We start from the raw sequence: 19,660 nt of genomic DNA on the forward strand, positions 1-19,660 counted from the left end.
TGAAATGCAAATAAACTGTTTCATAAATTGTGTGTAAATTTTAACACCCATAATACTTGATTACATATGGGTTAATAGCAACTTCACATCACATCACAGATTCCTTTGACTAAATCTACTACGGAGTTAAAGCAGTGAAATTTTTAACATCCATAGATCGCTTTAGTGTATTTTTTCAAAATCGTCCCAAATAGCGTATTTGTGATTTGATTTGGATCGATTTTAATACAAAAATTCATCTAATTCGAAGATAAATTTATTTGTGGTTCGGTTTGGATGATATATTACATCAGAATTTTTTAAATTCCATTTCAACCTTATTTTGAATTAGAATATATCAAGGTGTCTTTTCTGACTATCTAAATAATTATATTAGGATGCAATCTTTTAGTTTGAAATTAAGTCAAACCATCAACTTTTGTTTAATATTTATACTTTTATAATACCAAAAACAATTAAAATACAAATCACGCAAATTGTTTATAGCATACCTATATAAATTAGGAAAAAATAATTTCTAATTATATTAAAAATTTTAATTTTTTCGGGATGGCGGGCTATCCATGGTACATACGGGCCGACCCATATTTTTTAGGGCTTTTTTGGGTCGGGCTTAAAAAGGCCCAGATGTAAAAAAATAAGGCCCAAACCCTAACTTTTTTGGGCCAAATGGGTTGGCGCATGAGCTTCAGCCTATTTTGACAGCTCTACTTGGCATGTAGGTCATTTCTGGTTTATTGCTTTGTAATATTTTTTTTGAAAAACAACATTGTCATTTCAAAATACGTTACAATTTAGTCCTTAAAGTCGAGAAAATCCGAAAGAAAATTCATAGGAAATATACGGATTTTGACTTTAAGGGCAAAATTGTTAATATTTTAAAATGACAAAATTGTTTTTCATTTTTTTCAGGGGTAGACCAGAAATGACCCATATGACAATGGGGTAAAAATGGTATAACATTATAATATATGACATAGTAAATTAAAAGTTAATATTACAAAATGAGAGTGATCAAATATATGATTGTAATAATAATAAAATAAATAGATTAAACCAAAATAATAAATATTATTATTTTTTTTATCATTCGGTTTGGTTCGGTTTGAATAGGTTTTGAAAATCAATTCGAAATTCGATCTGAACCGAACGATTTTCACAAAATGACATCAAAACACATTCAATAAATCTTGATTTTTTGCGGTTTTCAGTCTTTTAGATCGGTTTGCGGTTTTTATTTGGATTGATTTGGATTTGAACACTCCTAATATTAACATTATTATTAAAACTAGAAAGAAAAATAAAATGTCATATGTGACATTCACAACCTATAAGAAGAAACTAAAAAATTAAGAATTTTATGTTATTATGAAAAATTAGTTGATTTAGATATTTTTTATAAATATTTTTGCACATCTATTTATAATATATTGGGTTTAATATACTTCACCCCCTGCCAATATAGCGAGTTTCGGTTTGGCCCCCTTGAATGTTTTTTTTTACTAAACGCCCCTTATAAAACCCAAAACCTGGATTTACCAAACCATTTTACCACATTTGCTGACTGGGCTTTAACTTGCTGGATGATGTGGCAAAAGGGTTGTATAAATAATTAATTGAATTAGATTGAACCACTAATTCCTCCCATTTCCACCACCACCACCTCCACCGCGACAATAACCACCTCCACCGCCACTTCCTCCATATCCACGATCCCTGCTTCCACCATAACCAACAGCATCAGGAGAATTACTATTCGGACCTTTATATAAATAACATTTCATTAGAATACAACTGAAAACACTTAGTTGGAATATTATTGAAAATTCTTCATACTCGGGGCTTAATTTTTAACTCAAGTTTCACTTCCAGTACTGCTAATTTTCATACTTCACCTAATAGAACTATATAAAGTCATAAAAGGAGCAGCATAACAAAAATGATCTAAAATGAAATGTCTTCCTGCATAACTTTAAGATTGTAACTCACAGAACAAACACGTACCAAATTTTGTAAATCATTCCTTATTATTATTCCATTGCTAAAAATATGAAGCAATTTCAAGAATGTTTGGTAGTCCTCAGCACTGCTCAACTTCTCCTTAACTTTCTCACAGAAACTGAATGCTTGACTATACATGCCTGGCACAAATACAAAAAATTAAATAAATAAATAGCAAATTTTAGAAAATTATATAGGTCAATATATCATCTCAAATAAAAAACAGAAAGCTAACACTCAAGAAAGATGTTAAAAGAACAAAGAAATACTAATGAAGAAACTTCAAGAACTCGAAATGGCTACATTTAATCAGGCATGTGTTCAAGCATCAACAGTGAGAAAATTCAAGAAAAAAAACAAGGGGTACCGAATGGTGATGTTGTGCATTCTACAAATTGGAGGATGTTGCGGATCGTTGTTGATGTTGCGTCTAATGCTGGAACAGTGATGATGATGTTGATCACTGTGGTTGCGGCTAGATCAAATCAAAACTGAGGTGGTGTTGTTGCGATCCGCTACGGTGTTGATGTCAAAGATGCGATGTTGCAACCTCAGTTAAACGATGTGTTTCTATAGTTTAATCTGTTTGTTGAGTGCCATGAGTGATGATTGAGTTCAGATTGTTGTTGTGGGGTTCGCATCAGCTTGCATTCACGTATTGTTGACACTGTGTAGCTGAGTTATTTTTCTGATTTGAGTTGCTCAGGTTGGGTTGCGATTCTGAGTCGGTAACTGAGTTATTTTTCTGAGTCGGTAGCTGAGTTATTGTTGACACGTATTGTTGACACTGTGTAGCTGAGCTCATATCAAAATTGTTGGTGTGTGATTATATGCTAGTAATATTGCCTGACAATTGTACGTGTCACTATGCATGTTGTTGCATTGTTATAATATTGTGTTGTGCTGTGTGTTAGTGTGATGTAACATCTAGTTTACAAGTGTGTTTTGTTATTTTTGAAGTGTGTGTTGTGTGTGCATCTTGCAGCATGATGAATGTATTCTACACTGCTTGTGCATGTTAATGAAAACATATGATCATTGTTATTGTGTGTGTGGCTGTGCAGATGTTTGTTCTGTGTGTGGATGCTATTAAGTGTGACTGTGCGTGAGGTGTCTATTGTTGTAGTTCTAATGGGTATATATTGGGATATTCAAAGAGGCAGGATACATGGAATATGCTGATGATGATGATGCTGCTGTTTGCGTTGTTGTTCTAATGGCCATTTTCAGAGAGTGAAGGAAGTAGAGAGGTAGTAGTGGTGGTGGTGGTGATGGTGATGGTGGAAGTGATGATAGGAGTGATGTTGTTCTAATAGCCATGTCATCAAGTAGCTTTTGCCACATCACCAATTAAATCAAAGCCCAGTCAGCAAATATGGTAAAAGGGTTTGGTAAATCTAAGTTTTGGGTTTTATAAGGGGCATTTAATAAAAAAAAACTTCAGGGGGCGTAAATCGGAACTCGCTATATTGGCAGGGGTGAAGTATATTAAACCCTAATATATTTGATCAATCTCACCTAAATCAAGAAAAAATAAAATGTCATTTGTGACATTCACGTCCTACATGGAGAAATTAAAAAACTTAAAAATTTTATGTTATTATGAAAATTAATTGATATAAGAGTGAAGATCCATTTTAGTTTCTCATAAAAATTACAAAACTCAAATTAATCCCTGATAAAAAAAATCCGATTTAATCCCTTAAAAAATTTAAATGAGTTATATTAGTCCTCTGCTAATATTTTTTGTTAGATTTTATTTTTATTTTTCATTTTTTAAATACTTAATTGATTTTAATTTTTATTTATTTTTTTATAAAAAATTTATATTTAAAACAAAAAAAAGGTAAAATTTGTTCCTAAAAGAATCAAACTAGCAACCTTTAAGCCACATCCTATGTCTTTACCACAAGTTAATGTACATTAGTAACAAATGATTTCCATGATTTGTAATAATAAACATTTCTGAACTTAAAAAAAAAAATACGAACCTAAGTCCCTTTAGGTTAAACGGTAGTTACTTTACAACTATACCAATCAGTCTCTGACGCTAATATTTTTAATGATAAATACTAACTTAATACTTCAGAATAAACATTTACATATTTATTTATTTTAAATAATAAACAAATTTTAAAATAAAATTAATAAAATATAAATCATAAATATAATTATTAAAATAAAAATTAATATTTACATATATTACTATTAAATTAATTTATTATTATTTTATTTTAATTAAATAATACTTTTAAAATTATTTGATTATTTGATTTGAATTAATTAAATATTTTAATAATTAATTGAATTATTATTAAAATCAATTAATTATTATTAAATTTTGATTAATTTGAAAAAATAAATATTTATTTGTGTATTATTTAATTTCAAGTAAATAGTATTTAATTTATTTCTATTTGATTAATTATATTTAAAATTATTAATTTTATTTTTATATTTGTGTAATATTTAAATTAAGTAATTATTTATTTAAGAATTATTTAAAATAAATAAATAAGTAAATATTTATTCTTAATTATTAAGTTAGAAATTTATCGTTAAAAATATTAAGAACAATTGGTATACCTTTAAAATGATTATCATTTTATGTTATAAATTTTGTATTTTTTATTTTAAATTAAAAAATATTTAATATTATTGTAAATTATGGGAATAATTTAGCACTAATGTACATTAGTCTAGTGATCAGAGCATATGATATGCCTTAAAGGTTTTTGATTCGATTCTTTTAAGAACAAATTTTGTTTTGTTTTTTTTTTGTTTTGATGTTTTTAAATATGAGTTGTGTAAAATTAAATTGAAATTAAAAATTAATTTAATATTTAAAAGATAAACGATAAAATAAAATCTAACGTGACAATTCAGTCACGGTTTTAAAATAGTAAAAAAACTGAAACGGTTAAATTTTGTGAGAGATTAAATCAGGTCTTTTTTCCATAAATTAGTTTGAGTTTTATAATTTTTGTGAGGGATCAAAATGAGAGTTCATTCTTGATATAAAATAGATATATTTAAAAATTATTTTTACACATTTGTTTCTAATGTATCCAATTAATCTAATCCTATAATTCAAACCAATTCATATAATTTTGATTTATTTATGTATGGAATTATCTTAAAACCGAACCAAATCGGAACACAAATACACCCATACCTAAATAATACCCATACCTAAATAATACAATAAATATAAGGAGACCAAAATACCTATTTTTTTCAAAAACGAAACAAATTTGATTTGAACAAAAATAAAACATATACGGTAGTAGATGGATGATATGCAAAACCCAAACCTAAAATTCAAATAAGTAACCGACTTAGCAGTGCATTGCAGCGCCGCTCACAAAACTACAGAAACCTACGTACGTACATTCTATTGTTCCTTTTGCCGCGGTTTGTCGTTGGAGATGTATCCATTGTTGTCTCCGTCAATTAATGTTCAGGTTAGAAACCATATACCCGATGATATTGTCTTCTCTATTCTCTCCAAACTTTCTCTCAAATCTTTGAAACGATTTGAATGCGTATGTAAATCATGGTCTCTCTTATTCGATAACGTTATTTTCATGACTATGTTTCGCAACTATTTCATATCTAAAAATCATTCTTTTTATGATGATATATCTTTCCTCCTACGTCTCAAAAACAGACATCCTTTCTACTTTCTATCTGGTGAGAGATTTAAGAATATAGTTAAATTTGATTGGCCAAATAACTATTCTTTTGACATTTTGGGTCCGATCAGTTTTAATGGCACTCTTTGTCTCCATTATTATAATTCAAAAATAATATTGTGGAACCCAACTACCACGGAATTCCATATCATTTACACTGAATCGAGTTGTTTTTCAAAGATTTGGGCTGATAAATATCAAGTTGGTTATGATCATGTTAATGATGACTATAAGATTATTAGGCACAATCATTGTACTCCCCGAAGTAAGCAGCACGAGATTTCCTGGGAGTTTTCCTCCTTTTGGGAGATATATAGCCTAAACAATAACTCTTGGAGGACAATTGATGATGATTTTTCTCATTCAAATTTCACTTCCGGAGATAAAGTGTACTTTGATGGAGTGTCTCATTGGTTGGACAAAACTTGGTTGGTGTCATTTGACTTCATCAAAGAATTTTTCGTTACAACACCCGTGCCCTCATGTGAAGATGATGTTTTTGATTTTAGTTCGACTAGGACGAGAATATTGACAGTATTGAATGGATCTATTGCTTTTATAGTAAATTATGAAGAGACAGGTACATTTGATATTTTAATTTTAGGTGAATTCGGTGTTGAAGAATCATGGACTAAAGTCTTTATTGTTGGGCCATTACCTTGCCTTAAGATTCCGATTGGAATAGGGAAGAAAGGAAATATATTGATCAGAAAGAAAGACAATGAACTAGCTTGGTTTGATATAAGTACCGGGGCTATTGATGAGATCGGTGTTAGAGCAGAATCTGATTGCAAAATATCATTCCATAAAGAAAGCCTTCCTCCAATTGGAGGAATATAAAGTAGATTTTCTTCTTGTTTTCAACCAGAAGCTATATGATTATATATGGCTATTTGAGTTTTACCTTGTTTAGGCCAAATTAAGAAATTGTTTATCATTTTTATTTTGAAGCCTTATACTACTCTCTTAGTCTATCTATATGCAAACTGACTGTTATTATTTCAATTTCAATTTGTCTACTCAATTGCCTCAGATTTTATGAAGAAATAACTTATGCAGAAAAAACCCTTGAAGCTTTTCTACTGAGCTGCTAATAGATGACAATTAACACTTTCTCAAAGAGGTTTTGCTAAATAAGAGTTATTAATTTAAAAAAACTACTCACTTTCGCGCAGACCGTGTCGGATTTTGGAACCGTAGTTGTCTGCTGTCGCACGTACAAGTTACGGTTTCGAAACACTTTTTGAAAACCAAAAAAACTTAATTATTTAATAAAGCGTCTGTTTTTAGAAATTAAAATTCCAAATTTTACGATTGGATACCGCTCTCACACTGTCCCGCTGTCGACTGGTGTTTTTACACTTTCGATGTCACGCAATGATATTGTCTTCTTTGAATGCGTATGCAAGCCAAACCATGGTCTCTATTATCTTATAACCCTAATTTCATGACTGTGTTCTGCAACTATTTCATATCTAAAGATTATTCTTTTTATAATGATATATCTTTCCTCTTACATTTGAAAAATCAAGATCTTTTATACTCTATTTCCGGTGATAGATTTAAGAATATAGTTAAATTAGAATGGCCAAAGTTTTCTCCGAGAGAAACAAGAAACAACTTTTTTTGACATTTTGGGTTCGATCAGTTTTAATTACACTCTTTGTCTCTAATATGATAATTCAAAAATAATGTTATGGAACCCAACTACCAGGAAATTCAATATCATTTACGATGAATCTAGTTGTTTTTCAAAGGTTTAGTCGGATCAATATCAAGTTGATTATGATCATGTTAATGATGACTAGAAAATTATTAGGCACAATCATTGTACTCTCAGAAGTAACGATAATCGTATAATTTCCTCCTACAGGGAGTTTTCCTCCTTTTATGAGATATTTAGCCTAAACAATAACTCTTGAAGGAAAATTGATAAAGATTTTCCTCATTCAAATTTCACTTCCAAAGAAAAAGTGTATTTTGATGGTCAATGTTTGTTGGTGTCATTTGACTTCATCAAAAAATCTTTCATCGCAACACCCATACCCTCGTACAATTGTGAAATTTTATATTTTAGTCATCCATTGGTGGTATTAAATGGATATATTGCATGTATAGTAAATTATCCCAAGACAACTATATTTCACATTTCAATTTTAAATAAAATCATGGTAAAAGAATCATGAACTAAACTCTTTATTGTTGGACGTTTACCTTGCCTTAAGTGTCGGATTGGAATTGGAAAGAAGGGAAATACATTGATCAGAAAAAAAGACATCGAACTAACTTGGTTTGATATAAGTACCGAGAGTATTGATGAGATCGGTGTTACAGCGGGATCTCATTGCATGTTGTTATTCCATAAAGAAAGCCTTCTTCCTATTGGAAGAATATATAGTCAATTTTCTTCTTGTTTTCATCCAGAAGCTATATGATTGTATATGGCTATTAGAGTTTTACCTTGTTTATTCCAAATTAAAAAAAGTTTGATGATAAGAATTTTGTTTATCAATATAATTTTGAAGGCTTATACTCTCTTAGTCTATCTATTTGCAAACTGATCACATGGTTATTATTTCAATTTCAATTTGTAAGAATGGTCTTTGCTCAATTGCCTCAGATATTATGTAGAAACAACTTATATTTGGGAAGCTTAATATTCTAGACGATATTTGTTTGAAATTCATTACATTGTACTAGGAATATCTATGCCACTATGCTTAGTTTTGTGCTTTAGTTTTTTCTTTTATGTCGGAAAATGTTAAATATTTTGCATGCATGTCTTAAAATCATTATCTTTTTCTTAGTGTATATTACATGAATCACTTATATATTTGTGAAGAATCACCAGGGCCAGCCCAATCCATTTAGAAGCCTAAAACAAATTTTAAAGTGAGACATTTAAAATGTATTTTAAAATATTAATTTTGTGGTTGCTAAGAGTTGAACTCAAGACCAAAGAAAAAAAGACTTATATTTTACCAACTCAAGTGTCATTATATATTTTTATAACTAAATGAAAAAAGGCTTATTTTTAAGCCCAAATTTTTGAGGCCTAAAGTTCTAGCTTGGGTAGCTTGGCCCTTGGGCCGACCCTGAGAATCACTTAATTAGTTTTGCGAATAAGAATATTAGAATTTGTTTAATAAAAATAGCAGTCGACTGATAAGTTAGTTGATAGCTTATATCTTATAACTTATAACTTATAGCTGATGATTGATAGTTTATAGCTGATGACTGATGATTGAGATTGATAACTGATAAGTAAATTGAAGTGTTTGGTAAAATTAACAGTTCAAGTAATTTATAAATATAAAATGACATAAATAATATTTAGTACATAACTATTTAACTCAAAATTAAAATAAATTATAAAAGATAAAAATGAGTTTATGCTAAAATAATAGTAAAAAAGGAAGAAAAAATGATAAACTATATGCTATAAGCTAAAACGCTATTTGAAATAGCGTCTGAAAAATAAGCTATAAGCTAGTAAAATAAGCTATAAGCTAGTAAAATAAGCTATAAGCTAGTGATGAGAAGACTGTTACCAAACAGGTCTAAATTGTCATATGAGCTTATAAGCTATAAGTTATAAGACATAGGCTCTGTTTGGTAAAAATAGCGGTTGACTGATAAGCTAGCTGATAGCTGATAGCTTATGGCTGATGGCTGATGACTGATAGCTTATACTCCCTCCGTTTTTTATTATAAGTCGTTTTAGACTTTTAACACAGTTTAAGAAAAATAATAATTGTTGTATGAAAATGAGAAATTATGAAGGTTTTTACAAAATTATCCTTCATTAATGACATGTGGAAGATAAATTTATATAATTGAAAGGAGAGAGAATAATAAATATTTAAGGATATAATAGGAAAAATAGCATTAATTATTTATTGGAATTGTAAAGCGACTTATATTTAAATACAAATTTTTTTTCCAAAACGACTTATAATAAAAAACGGAGGGAGTAGCTTATAGCGGATGACTGATGACTTATAGCTGTTAAGCTGATTGAAGTGTTTGGTAAAATTAGCGGTTCAACTAGCTGATTAATTAAAATGACATAAAGGCCATTTAATATATAATTATTTTATTTTAAATTAAAATAAATTATAGAGGGTAAAAGTGAGTTTTAGTTAAAATAATAAGGGTAAAAATGGAAGAAAAAATGATAAGCTATAAGCTATAAGCTAAAACGCTATTTGAAATAGCGTCTGAAAAATAAGCTATAAGCTAGTAAAATAAGCTATAAGCTCGTAATGAAAAGACCGTTATCAAACAGGTCTTTTATTGTTATATGAGCTTATAAGCTATAAACTATAAGACATAAGCTCAAAAAGTGACATGCCAAACAGAGCCATAAGCTCATAATTATGCTTTACCAAACAGAGCATTAGTCTATTGAACTTTTGATTTTTTATCTAATTATTACAATGTATTTACAAAAAGAAAGAAAAGGAAAAATAAATTTTTTATTAGAGTGTTTGACGAGACGTTGAATCTCGCTCCTACGTATCCTCAAGTCTTAGTTTGATGAAAAAACTCAAAGTTACACAGTCTTAGTAGAAAATGTTTGTTGGTTGATTCATTTCACTAAAAAATGTATTAATTGCATTTAAGCGGTTAAATGTTTCTTGATAGCCGCACATGAGTGGAATGAAGCGTTGTTCGTTTGTCGCGTTAAAATGGATAAAGCATCATCCATTTATAAAAAAGTTTTTAGCCGCACTAAAGCATAAAAGTAAATTTGAATGAGTGAAGTTGTTTTAAGTGGGCGACGAGTATTTGAAAGACAATCTACACATTTTTTCCTTTCAATTTAACTATTGTAATAAATCTTACACAAATTATAAATGTTTTTTATTCATCAAATATTTAAAAATAGTCGTTTATTTACTAAGCTAAAAACAAATATTTATAAATTTACTTACACAAATCAACTTAAGTTAAATAAATAAGTGATATTGTATAAATTAAATTGTATGATAATAAATATGAATAATACATAATTATTTATTATTAAAAAATACAAATATTTTGTTAATTAATTGTGCGAGTTGTACACTTATAAATGACGTTTTTTTAAATAATTAAGTTTTAAAAAAATACAAAACAAACTAATATTTAAAAAAATTATTCATCTAACCATGTTTGGGATATCTTTCATGTAGGCGCGATCCCACATGAGACCTTTTTTTTTTTTTAAATTTTTTAAGTTACCTACAGATTTACTTGCGATTTTACCTGCGGACTTACCTACATATCACACCTTAAATATTTCCGTAGGTATCATTCAGGACCGGTCCCTACTTTTTAGAGGCCCAAGACAAATAAAAAAATGAGCCCCTTTTAATTCGTCTTTAAAATGAAAAAAAAATCTCACATACAAGATAAAAAATATTAAATCTTAGTTATTATAACATATAAATAGTTTTGATAAAAAAAACATATAAATAGTCTCTATAATTTATAAAACAAATTAAAATAAAATTACAATGGTTACCAAGAATAAGTATAAAATTTGATTTTAAATGTATCAAGAAATATGATTATATACAAGTTATTCTATAAAAATAATTGAAAATTTAGGAGGCTCCAATAAGAATTGAATTGAAAACAACTAGCTCCCAAAGCATTAACTATGCCACTGGGCTATAAGCACTAATTTATTTGCTAATTTTGCAAAATCCTATATATTTTATAATTTTAGTATTAATTTTTTTTAAATATACCCTCAAAGTTGAGGCCTTCATTTCTTTTGAGGCCCTGGGCTGTGGGCCTGCTTGCCCTGACCCAGTGTCAGTCCTGGTATCATTAAATCCCCAAGTAGTTAAAAAAATAATTAAAAAAAATAGGAGATTCCATGTGGGATAACGCCTACGTGAAAAACACCCCAAACATTGTTAGATGAGTAATATTTTTGAAATATTAATTTTATTTGTATTTTTTTTAAAACTTGGTTATTTTAAAAAAATCTTTCTTATAAATATCTTATTAATTAAATAAATTAAGAGTTTAAAGGTAATCTAGTGACAGTGTAAACTAACTTTACACATACAAACAATCAAAATCCTTACATTCGTCATGTAATATTAGTTTTTTAAAATTAAAATTATATTTTAATTGAATACATGGTTGTGATGGTTGTGATTGTTGACCGTGTAAAAATATTTTACATGCATATCATTTCTTCTCATAAATTAAATAAACTTTAATATAAATAATAATGGAAATTTCTTTATAAACCTCCCAACCTTCTTGGTCACCTCCGGCGAAAATCCCAAAATGCCCCTATATTTCGGAAATGCATTTCCGAAATCACTTTTTTTAAAAAGATTGATTTTGGAAGTGCACTTTCGAAAACACTTTATCTTTATGAAAAAAAAGTGTTTTCGGAGATACATTTCTAAAAATAGCCTTTTTTTCAATAAAAAAAAAGGTGAATTCGGAGATTCACTTTGGAATTCACCCCTGGAATATTTCGGAAGTATACTTCTGAAATATTGTCTGATACAGAAAAACAAAAATCAAGGTGAATCAATTGTATTAATAATATAATTAATTTTTATTAATTAAAATTATATAATTACCAAGATTAGATTAAAATTAATTGATTATATAATTGCCTGATAAAATTAATTGATTAATTTTCAAAATTAGATTAAGTGTTCTTTAAAAAAATAAACTGCTGTATTCAGTTATATTTAAGTTAATTCTTTTCATTTTGGTACTATAATTCTATACATAAAACTTTAAATTAATAAAAATAATTATTCAATCTTTTCTTTTCAAATATTAATTCTTTTCATTTTGATAAAACTTTAAGATATTGTTATTCACTTAATTTAATTGTTTATTTTTTTTATCTTTATTTTTTTTTTAATATATATTTTATCAATGATATGTCATTAAATAATCATTAGAACATATAAATTAATCAAAAAATTTATATATATTTTAATATACTAAATATACAAGTATCGTGAGTATTTTATATACCATTGATAAAACTTTAAAATATTATTATTTTACTAGTTTAATTATTTATAACTTTAATCTTTATTAATTTATTTTTTAACTATTATAAACTATTTAAAAAGTAAATAGTTGAATTGTTTATAAAATTGTAACTATTTAACTAAATTATTGAGATTATCTAAAAGTTATTACGTTAATTATAAAATAGCTAAATTATAAATATAAATAATTTAATAGTTAATTACAAAATATAATTTTAACTTTAATTCAAATTTATTACGTTAATTATAAAATATCTAGAAGTAATAAAATTTATTAAAAAATACAATTAAAATTTTAATTTTAAAAAATAAAACTTAACTCAAATTTATAAATAAATTAATAAAATTTAAAAATTAAATAGGAAAATTATTAAACTAATAATAATTTAAATTTGTATTGATGAAATGTCATAAAAAAATCATTTGAAATACACAAGTGCACCACGTGAAACTTTCCAAAAAAAATAAAAAATAAAAATAGTTGCAAATAATTTAGAGGAATCAAAATTTATAATTTTTTTAATATACTAAAAACAATAGTTGATAGATTCAAAAGAATAAAGAAACAAAGTATCAAAATGAAAAAGAAATTATTAATTGATAGAAATAAAATAAACTGAATATGACAGTTTTTGGGTCATTCTAATATAATAAATTCATTCTAATTTTGTGTATCATTATTAATTCAATATAAAAAATTTCCAAAATTATTAACATATATATTTTTTTATTCGAAAAGGAATATACTTATTCCATTTATAAGATGTTTTATTTGATCGGTCCAAAATATGAAATGGTTGTTCCCTATAATTAAAATCGATACATTTGTCTTTATTAACTAATAAATAGTATAAATCTTTGAAGATCTTAATTTTAAACCACCCTTTCAAAATAATTGTATACTTCAAAATTTCTGCGTTTTTTCGGAAGTGTACTTCCGAATTTTAAAAAATAGGATTTCGAAAATGTATTTCTGAATTCTGAAAAAATTATTTAGGAGTTTTCGCTGGGGATCATCCCCATAGGGAGGTGAAGAAAGAAATTCTCATAATAATAGAACAAGCATAAAATAAAATAAAACAATGAAAAAATTAAATATTTTGAAAGATTATATACTATAATATAAAGAAAATATGAAACAGGGAAGTGCCATAAAATTTTAATAAAAATATTTATTTTCTAATATATATTTTAATTAATAATAAAATTTTTATAAATTGAAAGAAATTTATATTTAATTTTTTTTAATGAAAATCACTTATAAATTTATGCAATAATTAATTTTAAATATTAATTACAATTCACTTTTTTCATTTTTTTTCTTTTCCTGGCGTATGTTATACAAGATATCATCTTTAAATGTATTTAAATATGCAATGAATACTGGATTTTTAATTTATAAATATTAAAATTAGGTTGATTTTGTTTTTGGTTTAGTACTTTTATAAATTGAGAAGAGTAATGCTATTTAGTACGAATCAATTTGAATAAGAAAGGCAAGAATGAACGTGTGTTACTGTTTGAATTTTAAATTTAATTTATTTATTAATAGGAATCATGGAGCTGTGTTAGTAATGAAGGGTAAGAATTTGTTCTTACATTTTTGTTTTTCCATTTTCTTATTAATAAGAATTTTCCTAACATTAATATAAAAGTATACAATTAAAATATTAACATTAATTCAATAATGAATTTTTGTCCTATAATATATTTTTTCCTTTATAAAAGTTTATTTTTTTCTAAGTGATCTTTATTTTTGTTTTAATGAATGAAAAATGTAATTTTAATATTTTTTATTATAAATATTTTTAATTACTTAAAAATATATATTGTCGATATAATTTTTTTTAAACAGGAAAAAGTTAACTATTAATAGAGATATTTTTACAAATGAGAAAAAGTGTATTCTTGATATAAATATTTTTATAAACCAAAAATGTGTATTATTTAACAAATATTTATTAAGGAAAAAACATATTGTTGATATAAATATTTTTATAAATGGAAAAATATATATTGTTGATACGAGTCTTTTTTTATAAATGTGAAAAATTGTATTGTTGATACAAATAAATTTATAAATGGAAAAAAAATATATTGTTGATACAAATATTTTTATAAATGGAAAAAATATATTGTTGATACAAATATTTTTATAGACTTAAAAAATTGTTAAAACTAATATTTTTGTAAAGAAAAAAGTTTAATGTTGATAAAAAAGTTGTATAAATAAAAAAAAGGTGTATCAATGATACAAATATTTTTATAAATCTGAAAAGTATTGTTAATACAAATATTTCTATAAATTAAAAATTGAAAAAAATATTGTTAATACAAATATTTCTGTAAATTAAAAAGAAAATATGAGCGTAAGCGATCATATGCGTGTATATATATATATATATATATATATATATATATATATATATATATATATATATATATATATATATATATATATATATATATATATATATATATATATATATATATATATATATATATATATATATATATATATATATATATATATATATATATATATCATGGGATCATATGCAAAACCCAAACCAAAAATCCTAAATTCTCTTTTTCCTCGGCACGTCGTTGGATTGGAGATGGGTATAACACCGTCTTGTTGTTGTAAAAAGAAAAAAACATTGTCTGCTTCAAATGTTGAGGTTAGCAATTATATACATGATGATATTCTTTTCTCTATTCTCTCTAAACTTTCTCTTAAATCTTTGAAGCGATTTGAATGCGTATGCAAATCATGGTCTCTCTTATTCGATAACCCTTATTTTATGACTATGTTCCGCAACTATTTCGTATCTAAAGACCATTCTTTTTATGATGATATATCTTTTCTCTTACATTTGAAAAATCAAGGTCTCTTATACTCTCTTTCTGGTGAGGGGTCTGAGAATAATAAAGTTAAATTTGCTTGGGAAAAGCTCTCTCTTAGAGAGAGGAGCAACAACTTTTCTTTTAACATTTTGGGTCCCATTAGTTTTAACGGCACTCTTTGTGTCCAATATTATTATAACCACCACTATCCAAAAACAATGTTGTGGAACCCGGCTACCACCGAATTCAAGATCATTTTTGCTCGATATAATAGTTTTTCAAGGGTTACGTCCGATCATTATCAAGTCGGTTATGATCATGTTAAAGATGATTATAAGATGATAAGGCGCACTCATTGTCCTTCTAGTACAAGTGAATGCGGGATTTCCTCCTTCTGGGAGATATTTAGCTTAAACAATAACTCTTGGAGGAAAATTGATGGCCATTTTCACTCATCTCACTCATATAGATGCAGTGAAGAAGTGTACGTGGATGGAGTGTCTCATTGGTGTGAAAAAATTGGAACACATACACATTTGGTGTCATTTGACTTCAGCAAAGAGTCTTTTATTACAACACCCGTGCCCTCTTACACAGATGATGTTTATGATATTATTTCGAAAATGTGGACGAGTAATAGAATTTTGGCAGTATTAAATGGATCTATTGGTTTTATAGTATATTATGAAAAGATAAGTACATTTGATATTTTAATTTTGGGTGATCTCGGTGTAGAAGAATCGTGGACTAAACTCTTTATTGTTGGGCCTTTACCTTGCCTTAAGATTCCAATTGGAATAGGGAAGAAGGGAAATATATTGATCAGAAAGAAAGACGGCGAACTAGCTTGGTTTGATATAATTACCGGGACTATTGAAGAGATTGGTGTTACTGCAAAAACTTATGGCAGGATATATTTCCATAAAGAAACCCTTCTTCCAAATGGAGAAATATATAGTAAATTTTCGTCTTGTTTTCACTCGCGACCTATATGATTATTGTTGAATAAACTTTAATGTTAGTAAGTGTGTTTTAATTGATAAGTTTGTGAAAAATAAAGAGTCTCTTGTAGTTGAAAGGCCAAGAGTTTTGTACTGGAAAAGCCAAGAGATAATGGCATATTAAGAGTATTCATTTGCTTTAATTTCCTAGTATAGCAGAAGTCTTTTAGGTCTATATAAAGACTTGTTTGTATTTTCATTTTCAACAAGAAAGTAAAAAGTGCAGTTTTAAAGTAAGACATCCACCAGTGGAAGTATAGTGTAAAAAGTGTTCTGTGCAGTTTTAAAGCAAGTCTTCCACCAGTGAAAGTATAGTGTTAAAAGTGTGAAAAAGTAGCAGTCAATATTTTACAAATTGGCATCAGAGCTAATGGCGAATACGATGAGTCAAATGCCGCTACCACGATTAACGAAGGCGAATTACGAAAATTGGAGTATCCAAATGAAAGCTCTTCTTGGATCTCTAGATTCGTGGGAGACAGTCGAAACTGGTTTCATAGAACCAGATAATACCGGAGGGTATACAGCGGCTCAAACCAAGGCGTTGAAAGAGACGCGTTCGAAGGATAAGACGGCACTGTACATCTTGTTCCGAGCTGTTGATGAATCAGGCTTTGAAAAGATTGCAGGTGCAACGACTTCGAAACAAGCATGGGACACGTTAGAAAAAGTATACAAAGGAGCTGACCGAGTCAAGCAAGTTCGTCTTCAAACTCTTCGAGGAGAATTGGAGAGAATGAAGATGAAGGAGTCGGAAACTGTATCAGAATACATCACGCGTTTGCAAACAGTGGTGAATAAACTCAATCGTAATGGAGAAACGATGACCGATGCTCGTATTGTCGAAAAGATTCTCAGATCTTTAACCGATAACTTTGAGAATGTTGTGTGCGCGATAGAAGAGTCGAAGGACCTTGCAACGCTCACAGTCGAAGAGCTAGCTGGTTCTCTCGAGCCACACGAACAACGTAAGATCAAAAAGAAGGAGGAGACAAACGACGAAGCAGTTCAGACCAAGGAGTCCACCAAAGACGAAAAGGTGCTCTTTTCTCAAAACTTTCGAGGAAGAGGACGTGGCCGTGGAGGTCGTGACAGTGGTCGAAGTGGTCGAGGCAGCAACTTCGAGAGAGGACAGTCAAGCCAGCAGAATTGGCGTGGCAGAGGACGTGGTCAAAGAGGTGGTCGGTCGAACTACTCCAACATCGAATGTTACAAGTGTAACAAACATGGTCATTATGCAAAGGATTGTAACTCCTACAAATGCTATAACTGTGATAAAGTGGGACATCTTGCAAAAGATTGTCGAGTCGAAAAGAAGGTAGAAGAAACAACCAATCTAGCTTTGGAAGCCGAAGCGAATGAAGGCTTTCTGCTGATGACTCAAAAAGAAGTAGACGCGAATAATGATAATATGTGGTATCTTGACTCGGGGGCAAGTAATCATATGTGTGGTCACAAACACCTATTTGAAGAAATGCAAAAGATTGAAGATGGTCATGTGTCTTTCGGAGATGCATCGAAAGTGAAGGTCGAAGGCAAAGGTACGATTTGTTACTTGCAGAAGGATGACTTGACTGGGTTAATCCAAGATGTGTACTATGTACCAGATCTCAAGACAAATATTTTGAGTTTGGGGCAACTCACAGAAAAAGGTTATTCGGTATTCATGAAAGATCGGATATTACACTTGAAGGACAAGCTGGGGCATCTGGTTGCTCAAGTCGAAAAGGGGAAAAATCGAATGTACAAACTAAACTTGAGAAGCGTTCGAGGAAAATGTTTGCAAGTCAATGTTGAAGACAAAGCGTCGCTGTGGCATCTACGTTTTGGTCATCTACATCATGCTGGTTTGAGAAGGTTAGCAAAGAGGAACATGGTGCACGGGCTACCAGACATGGACTATGAAGAAAAGTTTTGTGAAGAGTGTGTGCTTAGCAAACAAACCAGAACCTCATTTCAAAAGAAGGCAGAATATCAATCTAAACACATTCTCGAACTGATTCACACCGACATATGTGGGCCAATCACTCCAGAATCTTTCAGTGGAAAAAGGTATTTCATTTCATTTATCGACGATTTCTCACGAAAGACCTGGGTTTATTTCTTGAAAGAAAAATCTGAAGCATTCGAGGTGTTCAAAAAGTTCAAAGTGATGGTGGAGAAGGCAACTGACAGACACATCAAAGCGGTTCGATCTGACAGAGGTGGTGAGTATACTTCGACAGCCTTTTTGAAGTATTGTGAAGAGCAGGGCATAAGGAGATTTCTAACTGCACCATATTCACCTCAACAAAACGGTGTGGCTGAAAGGAAGAATCGAACAGTTCTCAACATGGTTCGATCAATGCTTAAAAGCAAGAACATGTCAAAGGAATTTTGGGCAGAAGCTGTACAATGTGCCATTTATGTTCAGAATCGATGTCCACATTCAAAGTTAGAAGATCAAACACCACAAGAAGCATGGAGCGGACAAAAGCCAACAGTTTCTCATTTTAAAGTATTTGGTAGTGTGGCATATGCACACGTACCGGATCAACGAAGAACAAAACTTGAAGACAAAAGTCAGAAATACATATTCATTGGATATGATGAGAAGATAAAAGGGTATAGGTTGTTTGATCCCATAAGCAAGAAGGTGATAGTGAGTAGAGATGTTCGAGTAAACGAAATGAGCAAGTGGGACTGGAATAAATCGACAGAAGTTATCGTCGAAGTTGGAGAAACATCAGTCGCTGTACCAATAAGCAACTCAACAGAACTTGAAGATTCTGACAATGAAGATGAACCTGTACAACCCAGAATGCGAAGTCTGCAGGATTTGTATGATACAACAGAAGAGGTGCATCTTGTATGTCTTTTGGCAGATACTGAAAACATTAGCCTCGAAGAGGCAATGCGAGACGAAAAATGGAAAACTGCCATGAACGAAGAGATCAAGGCCATTGAACACAACAACACATGGGAACTAGCAGAATTACCAAAAGGAAGTCAACCCATCGGTGTGAAGTGGGTGTTCAAGAAAAAGATGAATGCTCAAGGCGAAATAGAACGGTATAAAGCGCGGCTTGTTGCGAAGGGATACAAACAGAAA

The 19,660-nt window shown here is 29.1% G+C and overlaps 2 protein-coding genes across 2 annotated transcripts; both read left to right on the forward strand.

Annotated features, from left to right (window-relative positions):
• The first annotated feature begins 883 nt into the window (after positions 1-883).
• LOC131657473 (F-box/kelch-repeat protein At3g23880-like) lies at positions 884-6,536 on the forward strand. The gene is made up of 2 exons (XM_058926868.1): positions 884-894; positions 5,471-6,536. Exons 1-2 carry the CDS (start codon positions 884-886, stop codon positions 6,534-6,536), a joined length of 1,077 nt encoding a protein of 358 aa, XP_058782851.1.
• A 9,250-nt stretch (positions 6,537-15,786) lies between these two features.
• LOC131657474 (F-box/kelch-repeat protein At3g06240-like) lies at positions 15,787-16,563 on the forward strand. The gene has a single exon (XM_058926869.1). It carries the CDS (start codon positions 15,787-15,789, stop codon positions 16,561-16,563), a length of 777 nt encoding a protein of 258 aa, XP_058782852.1.
• The last annotated feature ends 3,097 nt before the right edge of the window (positions 16,564-19,660 follow it).

The sequence above is a fragment of the Vicia villosa genome, linkage group LG3, assembly GCF_029867415.1.
Source record: "Vicia villosa cultivar HV-30 ecotype Madison, WI linkage group LG3, Vvil1.0, whole genome shotgun sequence".
NCBI classification, from domain to species: Eukaryota; Viridiplantae; Streptophyta; class Magnoliopsida; order Fabales; family Fabaceae; genus Vicia; species Vicia villosa.

Coding starts and splice junctions, on each gene's coding strand:
- LOC131657474 (XM_058926869.1), top strand. CDS start 15,787: ATGTTGTGGAACCCGGCTACCACCGAATTCAAGATCATTTTTGCTCGA.